The sequence below is a fragment of the Suricata suricatta genome, chromosome 5 (genome assembly GCF_006229205.1).
Source record: "Suricata suricatta isolate VVHF042 chromosome 5, meerkat_22Aug2017_6uvM2_HiC, whole genome shotgun sequence".
In the NCBI taxonomy this organism is placed as follows: Eukaryota; Metazoa; Chordata; class Mammalia; order Carnivora; family Herpestidae; genus Suricata; species Suricata suricatta.
Genome location: NC_043704.1, coordinates 86,245,207 through 86,256,987, shown reverse-complemented (window position 1 = coordinate 86,256,987; position 11,781 = coordinate 86,245,207). Strand labels below are relative to the sequence as shown.

General features: G+C 41.6%; 1 protein-coding gene across 1 annotated transcript in view; it reads left to right on the top strand.

Moving 5' to 3' along the window:
* Positions 1 to 11,781, top strand: part of USP13 (ubiquitin specific peptidase 13) — a 120,422-nt gene that overhangs the window by 50,668 nt on the left and 57,973 nt on the right. Inside the window, exons 5-7 of the mRNA XM_029939833.1 lie at positions 1,857 to 1,999; positions 3,834 to 4,018; positions 10,836 to 10,930. Of these exons, the coding sequence (XP_029795693.1) occupies positions 1,857 to 1,999; positions 3,834 to 4,018; positions 10,836 to 10,930 (423 nt within the window). The remainder of the gene's footprint in view (positions 1 to 1,856; positions 2,000 to 3,833; positions 4,019 to 10,835; positions 10,931 to 11,781) is intronic.

The window sequence follows — 11,781 nt, the reverse complement described above, 5'->3', positions numbered from 1 at the left end:
ATCTCACCAACCATGAGATCATGACCTGAGTGGAAATCAAGAGTCGGACACTTAACTGCCTGAGCCACCCAGGCTCCCGGAGTATGACTTTTTTGAAGTCAGAGACCTCTTCCTTATTCCTGACGGTGCTGTGTTCTGAGTCATCACTTGGTAGTAGCTTGCAGAGTAGTAAGCCATGGAAAAATAGGATTTGATGTTCACAGCAGACCACTCTGGCTGCTATGTGCAGGAGGGGCAGGCGTGGGAGAGAGGAAGCCACAGGGAGGCTGCTGTGTAGCCAGCTGGGTGAGCTGTTTTAGTAGCTTGGACAAGATGAGTGTGGTTGAAGTTGAGAAGAGAAAGGTTCCAAACAGACATTGGATGTAGGAGTGATAGGGATTGCTCATGGGTTGGGAGGGCGGGGATGGCAGCTGAGGGAACTTCCTTCCTTGCCTCTTAATGAGTTCCAGGGCCACCCAGGGGAAAATGCTCTGCAGTAAGTTCAGCTAATTGTGCAGGAACTTAGGGATGTAGAATACAAACCTAAAATGAAAAAAAATTTTAAACCAGCCATTCGCTTTTATTATATTCAGAGTTGGGCATCCATCACTACTATCATATTGTAGAATATTTTCATTATCCTGCAGCCATCACCCCTCAGCCTGTGATCCCTCCCAGCCTCTGGCAATCACTAATCTACTGTCTGTCTCTATGGAACTACCTGTTCTGGACCTTTCATATAAATGAAATCATACAATGTACATAGTTCTTTGTGGCTGGCCTTTTTTTAACCTAACATATATCTTCAAGATTCATTCATGTTGTGGAGTGTCCTCAGGACTTCATTCTTTTTTATTGTTGAATAACCTTCTATTGTGTAGACATATGGTATTTTATTTATCCGTTTATCATTAACGGGTATTTGGGTTGTTTCTGCTTTTTGGATGTTATAAATATAATGCTTCTGTGACATGTGTGTAAGTCTTCGTATGGACACATATTTTCATTTATCTAGGATATATACTTAGGAGTTGAATTGCTAGGTTTTATGGTGTAACTCTGTTTAACCATCTGATGCCTAGGTATATTTAACCATTTGAGGAACTGCCAACCTGTTTGCCAAGTGGCTGCACCATTTTACATTCCCATCAGACTATGTTTTTAAAGACTGTTTAGAGATAGTTTTTATAGCATTAAGTAAATGGCAAATGTGATGATAGGCATACATCCAGGATCAAAACTGTTTGGTAGAAAGCGGAGAATCTGCATCCCCTTCCTTTGTGGTCAGTTGGTGCCAAGCTGGACATCACAGATTTGCTCATGATGTCGGCTGCTCTGGCACGGAAACACCCAGGCATGTCCCCATCCAGGGTCACATTTGCACCAGATTAAGAAATGGAGCCATGCTGCTTGCGTTCCATTCAAATGCCCTTGACCACATGCCATTGTGTGATGAGTGGAGGATGTTAGATATCTGGGTGTATATTTGTCAGGAGGAAAACACACCGCTTGGGTAACTCCTAGGCATTCCTATAGCTAATGTCACTCTTATAAACTGTTCGCCATATACTTTTCACTCAGCTTGCTAAGAAATTCTTAAATCTGACTCCTGTGCTTGGGTTTACAAACTGGATTTGGTTTATTGCTATCTTGTGCCATCACCAATAATATTGCACATTCCAGGTTAGGGATTAAACTCAGCTAGATTCATGGACAAAGTGCTGGAATCAGCCAACTAGGATCTTGCTTTTAAGGTAACTGCTGTCTGAATTTTCTTGGATTAGCCTATATTTATTAATAAAGTTTTAAATTTATTTTCTAGAAGTTGCTGTTCTCTCCAACTGTTTTTACACATGACACCTGGGTTTGTCTTACAGGTAACAATTGCTTGTGATGCAGTTCTCAGCTCTAAATCTCCATATAGAAAGCAGGACCCAGACACGTGGGAAAACGAATTGCCAGTATCCAAATATGCCAATAACCTTACCCAGTTGGACAATGGAGTCAGGATTCCTCCCAGGTGAGTGTCAGCTAGTGAAGTGGACTTTACCCCTTAAAACTGGCCCAAAGAATATTTACTTTTCTACTTTTTCTCTGAATTGCAGTTGTACATGTTTTTATCAGATACCTTTGATTAAAAATAAGCTCAAACTTCTTTCTAGAAGCATCTTTACCTTTGTAAATGCTGCACATGTCAAACCCATACCCATGAGCCCATCCTCACCGCTCGGTTTCTGGTGTCAGGTACCTGCAACTCTTTGCTTGAGGGCTTTCTGTGGCTGCCTGAGGCTAGGTAGGCTGGCCATGGGCCAGTCAGAAATGCCACAGAGTTGGGGCGCCTGGGTGGCTCAGACGGTTAAGTGTCCGACTTTGGCTCAGGTCACGATCTCATGGTTTGTGAGTCTGAGCCCCATGTCAGGCTCTGTGCTGACAGCTCAGAACCTAGAACCTGCTTTCGGATTCTATGTCTCCCTCTCTCCCTGCCCCTCCCCTGCTCATGCTCTGTCTCTGTCTCTCTCAAAAATGAACATTAAAAAAAATTAAAAAAATAAAAAGAAATGCCACAGAGTTAATGCCCCTCCTGTCCTCCTGGAACAGCCCTCAACCAGTGGCTGTGGTGTGGATGGATAAATACCCTGGGCAGTCTCGTGGAGTTCCTCAGCTGGCCTGAGCCCCAGGTGCCCATGATGGTCATCGGCTTGTTGATATGCCTGGACTGGCTTCCTGACCTTTCCAGTCTTAAATTCCTACAGTGCTTCTTGGGATCACCTCCCCAACAAGCTATTTACTTTCAAATCTTTGTTTCAGAGTCTGCTTGTAGGGGAGCCCAACGTATAACAGTCTTTGGTTGTCTCATTTTTGCTGGAATGTTTTTTGGGACTCCATTAGCATCTCCAATCAGGTCTGTTGTGTTTACAGAAACAGGTACTTGAGACAAAGAGTGGATGGAGTAGGAGGGTGTCTACTCTTTTTAAAACTTTTTTTTACTTATTTTTGAGAGACAGAGAGAGAGAGAGAGAGCGCGAGCGTGACCAGGAGAGAGTCAGAGAGAGAGGGAGACACAGAATCCGAAGCAGGCTCTGGGCTCTGAGCTAGCTGTCAGAACAAAGCCTGACGTGGGGCTCAAACCCATGAACCTTGAGATCAGGACCTGAGCCGAAATCAGATGCTTAACCGACTGAGCCACCCAGGTGCCACAGAGGGTATCTACTCTTTTTGAATCCTGCCTATACTGCATTCCCATTCTGTGTGGTCTTAGGGGAAGGCAGGCTACTTCTGGACTTTAGTTTCTCCTTTTGATAATGGGGCTGGGTAATACTGATTTGGAAGGATGTTTATTAGAATTAGGTGATCAAACTTTTAGAAGGTACCTGCCTGGCACATACCTGACATTTAACCTTCAGTGGAGTTGACATTCTTTCTACTTAATACAGATTTGCTGCATAGTAGTATTTTGTTTAAACTAGTTTTACTAAGTGTGGGTAATGCTTTAGAACTTTATATGTTTATGTACATGGGATCCTTAGTGTCTTAGACTTATTTGAGCTCCAGTGTTCCTCACATAGGACTTTGAAGGAAATGACCTCCCCTCCTAACCTCAGGTTCTATGTCAGTTTTCTAAAGTAAAAGAGCCATTGTGGAGGCAGACAGGGTATTGATTGGTCCTGCTGCTCTGAGAGGGGTGACATTAATATTTTGAAGGGAGAAGAGGAGGAAGGAAGCACTGTTTTCTGTTGTTACACTGACCATTTCCTGTGACCCTCAGCTTGAGACACTCTGTTTTCTCAGGTGTTAGTTTTCTAACTATGCCCTGAGTTCCAGCGATATCAACTGCTTTTCAATGACTTTTCCAGTGGTTGGAAGTGTGCCAGGTGTGACCTGCGGGAAAACCTCTGGTTGAACCTGACCGATGGCTCCGTGCTGTGTGGGAAGTGGTTCTTTGATAGCTCTGGGGGCAATGGCCATGCGCTGGAGCATTACAGAGACATGGGCTACCCTCTGGCTGTGAAACTGGGAACCATCACTCCTGACGGGGCAGGTGAGTGTGCCTTTACTGACCTGGGGAACTTGCTGTGGCTCCCGCTTCATTTAACCAGTGCCTTTCCGAGGGTGGAGGGTGGAGGCTCCAGACACAGCTCAGATTTGAATCTTGATTCCGCCTCATACTAGCTGTGAGGTCTTGGGCAAGCAGCTTCAAGTTCCTCATCTTGAAGATAATCAGGGTATCTCCCTCACAAGTTTGTTAATAGTATGTATAAAGCATTTAGCCTAGTGCATACAGTAAGGCCTTAATAAAAGTTAGTTGCTACTGTTCACTCTTTTTATAATCTTCTGTATATCTCTTGGTTAAGAGGACAGAGGTAGGAACCAGGACCTGTGAGGTGAACAAGGATAATCAAATCCATAGTAGAGGGAAGCCCTAGAATTCATGAGAGGTTAGTGTCATTTTAGAACAAATGGGCTCATTATGAAGAAGAGGGGCTTTAAAGGCTGTTCTGTGGTATCAACTAACAGCAAAGGATTAGACTTGGTTCCTACTTATACTGTCAGCCTCAGAGTTGGCTTTCTTTATGCTCTCACACTGTACGCTCTCAAATGTTGGTTTTTGGCCATGTTTGTATAGTTAATTCTGTCTACTATTTTATGATGGAGAAGGGAAATCATATAGGAGGAATACTTGAAACTTAAATACCGAGCAACGACCATAAGAATCCATCTTCTAGGCATCATTGAAAATGTTTACTAAGCATAGATCTAGACCAACATCTAAGTCAATCTTCTTCATCTTTCCAAGCTTTAGTCATTATTTCTTCTTTATTTTAAAGTAAGATGATTTTTTAAAGAGAAGTACAAAGACATTTGTCTTTTCTTTTGTTCTCTTTCTAGGACTGACTTAGCCTGCTTCAGAGTTAGTCGGCTAGGATGTTTTCACTAAATACAGCGTACTTCTTGTCTACCATGCCTTTTCCATTGAACAGGTTTTGTTTTTCATTTGCTTTATAATTGAGGGCTGACAGTTTGGTCATGTCAAGATTCTTTTGATTCACATTTTGGATAATTTTCCTGCTTCTAAAATTAGTGGGCTGATCTTTAACTCATTAGAGAGAAGTAGCTGCAGAAGTCCCAGATCCTGGTGCCAAACCTTCCCGCCCCTGCCAAGTACATAAACCTCTCCACAGGTCAGGTTGAATCCTAAGAGTTCTAGCATCTGGGAAATTCAGGACATGCAGTTAGGTCGAGGGTTACAGCAAGTTGCTTATAGGTCCTCCTATGTTGAGTGATTGCTATATAAGGCAAGCATCGTTGTTTTTTTAGGGGGCTACAAGAGGGAGGGATTTGTAATATAGGAATTCTAATGGGTAAAATTGTGAGGGGAGAATAATTTGGATGTGTCTTCTTCCTATGTTGTTTTTTGTAGTGCTTTGATAAGACCACTTATTAGAAGTCCAGTTCTCAGAAGAACCTAAGAACCTAAGTTGAAACTATTTGTAATCATGGCTTAGTTCTCAAATTCCAGTTGTTTGAGGTCAGAGCTATGTCTTACTCATCTTTGGGTTCCATACGAAATCTTACATATGGTTGGTCCAAATACTTTTGTTAAATAAACCAACTGGTATGTAAGGATTTAAATAATTAGATTCTATTTAAATGTTTAGAAGACATATTTAGAAAACCTTAGAGAAGTAAATAAAAATCACTAGTAATACCATTTGGCAAATCACTTCTAACAATTTGGGTATTTCCTTTCAGTTTATTTTCTTATTTTCAGGCCTTGGTCAGTTCTTTTTTTTTTATTTAATTTTTTATTAGCATTTTAAAAAAGTTTATTTTGGGAGACAGCATGAGTGCATAAGTTGGGGAGAGGGAGAGAGAGAGAGAGAGAGAGAGAGAGAGAAAATCCCAAGCAGGCTCAGCACTGTCTGTGCAGAGCCTGATGCAGCACTTAATCCCGTGAACAGTGAGATCATGACCCGAGCCGAGATCAAGAGTTAGAAGCTTAACCGACTCAGCCACCCAGATGCCCCAAGGCCTTGATAATTTCTTATATAACACTCAACACTACCCCCTACTCTTGGCCCACATTTTACAAAAATGGAATCATACTGTATAAAATTTTATTCCTTATTTTCCTTTACTTAACATTAAATATATATATATATTCTCTGTTATTTAATATTCTTAAGTATCCCATTATAGTTCCATAAGTCATTTCACTAGAATAGTGAGTTATAATTTTTTTGCTATTCCAATGAGTATCCTTACATGTATGAAAATCTTTGGATGTTTGTCTAATGATATGTTTAGGATAAATTCTTATGAACAAAGGATTGATCCTTTTAAATTTTCAATGGCTGAGTTTCTTTTGAATAGTCATAGTAATTTTCATTCCTATCAGCATTGTAAGAGTGTACTCCTTTTAGTAAATCTTTGGCAATTTTGAGTATTCACATTTTGTTTTAAATGTTTATTTTTGAGAGAGAGAAAGAAAGCAAGCAGGGGCGGGGGAGAGAGTGGGGACAGAAGATCGCAGGCAGGCTCTGCTCTGATAGCAAAGAGCCTGCCGTGGGGCTTGAACTCACAAACTGTGAGATCATGACCTGAGCTGAAGTCAGCTGCTTAACTGACTGAGCCACCCGGATGCCCACCCAGGTGCCCTGAGTATTCACAATTTTTAAAAACCTTTGCTAACCTGGTATCTTGTTTTCTTTTGTGTTACTAGTGAGGCTAAACATTTTTCATAGTATTTTTGGCCATTTATAGTTCTATTTGTGAATTTCCTTGGTTGATTTTCTAGTAGGTGTATGTGTAAGTGTTCTTTATTGGTTTAAAAAAACTCTTTAGCTACTAAGAATATTAATTCATTATCTGCCATAGTTAAGTGGTTTGTCTTGTGTGTTTTTTTTTAATGTTTATTTGAGAGAGAGAGATTGAGAGAGAGAGTATGCACCTGCACACCCAAGTGGGGAGGGGCAGAGAGAGAGGGAGAGAAAATCCCAAGCAGGTTTCATGCTGTCAGTGCAGAACCCTTCTTGGGGCTCAGTCTCACCAACTGGGAGATCATAACATGTGCCCAAATCAAGAGTTAGATGCTTAACTGACTGAGCGACCCAGGTACCCTGTTGGTTTTTTTTAGAGGAGGGAGAACTTTCAGGGTTTTTCTTATCATAAAATTGAGAACACATGAACAAATACTCTTGTTTCCATCATAGAAGGCATAAAACAACAGCAATGTAGAGCATATGGCCTGTGATGAGGGTCCTTGAATTGATTCATCTGCAATAATGTTCACTTTTTGAAGAAAGATCAGGATTTGATTCCTTCTTGTCTTGTGCAGAGTTGCACAATGAATGATTTTTAGCCTAATTATCATATTAGTTTATGGAATGTATCAATTTTATTTTAGTTTAAGTCTGTTTAATTGCTAGCTAGAACTCATTTATTTTGAAGTCAAATAAGTTAATGAAAATGTGCCTGAAGTTTGCCTTAATGTCTGATGATGAGCCTGGTGGACCTTGAGGCCTAAGAGGGTGGGGTGCCCTCTGTTTACGGGCGGCTGGCCACCTCCTGGTGAAGGTACCACTGCCCATTTCCATATTCGCTGGGCTCACCAAGGTTAATTGAACTCACAAGAGAGAAAGTGTTTATTTTTTAGTTTATAGTGAGAACCACAACTGCCCGTAAGTGGGATGTTTATGTTGGCTTGACCAGTACATTCCTTCCCTGTGGAGAGCTGACTTATATTTAGATTATTGCTTAGTGAACATGGAATCCAAGCAGGTTATGGACTCAAGTATTTAATGGTAATGTGATCTGATCATCTGGTTTCCTTCTCCCCAATAAGGGGTATACCTGTTCAGTGAGAAACTCCTACTCACCTTGAGGTCACAACTTAGAATTAGTTCTTCCAAGAAGCCTTCATGGTGCAGGCTAGGCCATTGTGGTGGCATGGGTAATAAAAATGGGCCCCATATTAAATTCCATTCTGGATCTCCATGGGTACAGTGACAAACCAAGAAACAGATCACCGTACAAACAAACAAATAAAAAGCTTTCCTCTGTGGGAAGAGATTATTGATTTGGCAAAGCAAGGATGAAGTTCTTGGTGGGGAGGGAGTGAGGAGGGACAGAGGTAGGAGGGGGTGTTTTGTTCTTCTGTCGTGAAACTAGTTTCCCTAAGAAGAAACTGTAACACCTTGGTGGTTGGAGGAGAAACTTCTGGAGATGCCCATAGCAACTGTGAAATCACCTGTCCTGTTGGCCCCTGCACTACCAGGGTGGTCTTTCCTAAGTCCATTTCACATTTTTCTTTCTATAACTACATGTCATTTATAAATTCTTCATGATTGCCCAAAGGGTCACAGTTTCTTTTTTATAAAAAGGAAACATTAACTTCTCATGCCGTCATGAGCCTAACAAGAACTATAGAGCACTGTGTGATGTTCACTTATTTCAAATCCCTAAACCAATGCCAACTGTTCAGGTCTGGCAATTTTATTATTTTCTAAGAAAGTTCAAATAATTAGAGTCTTAGACAAGTCTTCAAAACTATTTCACTAGTTAATAATAACTAAAGTTTAACTGCCTAGGGAATGTCATTTTTCCCTTTCAGCTAGTATTTGAGTGGTATTTTTTTTGTCACTTGCCATAGATTAAAAAGTATTATTTATGTATTTATTCCAAGTTATTAGTTTAAAGATTTTTATTGGTATTTTTAGGATTTAAACTTTTGGGGAAGTTTTTCTTTTTCTTTTTCTTTTCCTCTCTCTGTTTTTGAGGGGGGTGTTTTTCTGGTTGGGTTGGGAATTTTGTCTTTTGTTTTTGCTTTTGAAAACACTGAGTTATACTAAAGAAAGATTATAAATGAAGGCTGGCTACCTACAAGTTAAAATAAGTCCCTAGAGGAAGTGAGATAGCAGAGAAAGCTATATAACATTTAATCTATTAATAATGGAAAGACTGACTTCTTTGGTGGCCATGAGTCTCCCCATGGGCCAGAAGGTCACCATAGTTTTTCTGTGTGTGTGTGTGTGTATGTGTATGTATGTATTTATTTATTCGCTCTCTCTCTGATGTTCCAAAGAGGAGGAAATTTTTTTGGACAGTCTATCTTTTCCTGTCCTAGAGAATGCTACCTTTTTTTAAAATGTTTATTTATTTTTGAGATACAGAGGGACAGAGCACGAGTGGGGGAGCAGCAGAGAGAGAGACACACACACAGAATCGGAAGCAGGCTCCAGGCTCTCAGCTGTCAGCACAGAGCCCAGTGTGGGGGAGGGTGTCAAACCCATGAACCGTGAGATCATAACCTGAGCTGAAGTCAAACACTTAACAGACTGAGCCACCCAGGCGCCCCAAGAATGCTATCTTTATGTCTGTTTTCCTTGTAACAGATTTTGTTTTTCAAATTTAGGAGTGAAGAAATTGTGGTTTTGTTCTTTAAATGTTTATTTTAGAGAGAGAGAGCTAGAGCAGGGGAGGGGCAGAGAGAGAAGGGGACGGGGGATTCGAAGCAGCCTTTGTATTGAAAGCCGAGAGCCTGATGTGGGGCTCAAACCCACGAACCATGAGATCATGACCCGAGCCAAAATCAGATTCTTAACTGACTGACCCACCCAGGCGCCCCAAGAAATTGCAGTTTTTGACTCTCCATTCCTGTTAAGGGCTTGCGATGGTGCTTCACCAAGTTTCTGAGTCTCCTGAGAAATCTAAGGAAATAGTCTGGTGCAGAGGAAAAAGGACTTGGGTGGGGGGGGTCAGGATACCTGGGCTGCCAGTTGGGTTTGAGGCCAATAATGTAACCCTGTGAGGCTCATTTCCTCACTGGCAAAGTGGGCCTGAAGATATCTGTTCCCTCTCCCACCTTGCACTTCTGCGTCAGGACACTGAAGGCAGTAGTGTGGATAGATTTGAGGGGATTTGCCAAGAAGGCCAAGATGCTAATCCTTTGGGCCTTGGGGCCCAGGGGCCGGGCCTGGGGTGGCTTGAACCTCCTGGGTTACCCTGCTGTGCCCTGTGCATCCTCATTTTCTGTGTGTGCTATGAGGTGGACACACTTGGGAAGCAGTAAACTGTCTTCACTAAGTGCCTCACCAGCCATGTGGGGTGTGGACACTACCATTGGAAAGAAGGGATGAAGGGGCAGGTGGGAGGTGGAAGTTGGTGAGCTGGTAGCTCTGAGACTATAGAGGATTCCACAGGCAGAATTTTGTTTTGTCTTGGACTTAAAACCTCACCCCGGCCACTCAGCCACTCCCGAGGGCCTGTGTGTCCCCTCTGTTCCCTCCCAGGCTCCCTCTGCTGTGGCAATCAGTTATGAGGCATTTACATCCGTCTAATTTCAATTATTTTAACATTAGATGCTTCTTTTTAATTTTTTGCTTCAGAAATCCTTTTTTAAGTTTTATTATTTTTTGAAATGCTTATTTTTGAGAGCGAGACAGAGCACAAGTGGGGGAGGGGTAGAGAGAGTGGGTCCAAGCTCTGAGCTGTCAGCACAGAGCTGGATGTGGGGCTCGAACCCACTAACGGTGAGATCATAACCTGAGCTGAAGTCAGATGCTTAACTGACTGAGCCACCCAAGGGCCCCAGACATCCTTTTTTTAAAAACTACTTTCTGAAATGTCAAAAGACTTGATACATGGGTATAATTACAAAGTATACCTGTTTATTATGTTTGTTGTTTATCATCTGTCTTTTCTCCCCTCGAGCTTACGTAAACTCAACAGAGGTTTCTGTTGGCTTTATTCATTGGTATGTCCCAAGCCTGGTGCATAGTGGGACCTCAATACATGTACGTTGAATATTGAACAACTGGATTAAAGATCTCATTCCTTGTTTTCTCCTCGTGCTCTAGATGTTTATTCTTTTCAAGAAGAGGAACCTGTTTTGGATCCTCATTTGGCCAAGCACTTAGCGCATTTTGGAATTGATATGCTTCATATGCATGGGGTAAGAAGGTCGCCTTGTTCCCTGTTCCCTCCTCACAGGGAAGGAACCGTTTGGTTTATTTAATATGTAATTCCTGTAACAGGAACCTTACTTCTATAGGTTTTTGGTTTTAATGTTTGCATTTACTTCTTGAATGTAATTCATTAGCATTTTCTTTTGGTTACCAGCTTAGAATTTTTTTAATGTTATAATGAAAATGGCACCTCCTCAAGTACCATTTGTTTTAGTTGTAATTTACTTACAAAATTTCTGTCTCCTTTGATGGAGAGTTGCATGAATCACTTTTTGTTCACTGAGGCAAGAAGGTACGGGAAGATGACCTTTAAAATTATCTGTGACCGAAATCACTCTAATTAATTTCAGGAAGGGAAGCAGAGCTTGGGGGTGGAAAGAATAAGCCAACATATTGTTGATGGGAAAAGCTTTGCTTCATTTAATATTGTGTTTTCAAGCCAATATCATGCCTATGTAATGTTGGTGCCTGTGAAGAGCTGTCTGAGTGTGCGTGCTCTGTTGTGGCCCGTCCCTCCCAGCCCGCCTCCCTCTCCCCAGGCTCTCCTCCCCTGTCTCCTCATCCTCACTCTTGTCACGCTCTAATTTATGTTCTTTGCTTTTCCTTAAACCTCCCTCCTATTTCAAGGTACTCCCAAGGCCCATGATTTCCCTTCACTTTCCTCTCCAGCTGCCTTGCCTTTCTATTTGCAGTATTGTGTTGCTTCTTCCCTTGAAATCACTCCACTTGCTTCTTTCAGTTCCTATTTCTTTCTCCCTCCTCTTATTTACTTTCCTCAGTTTCTTTCTCTTTCATTAAAAAATTTTTTTGAGTTTATTTTTGAGAGAGAGAGAGAGAG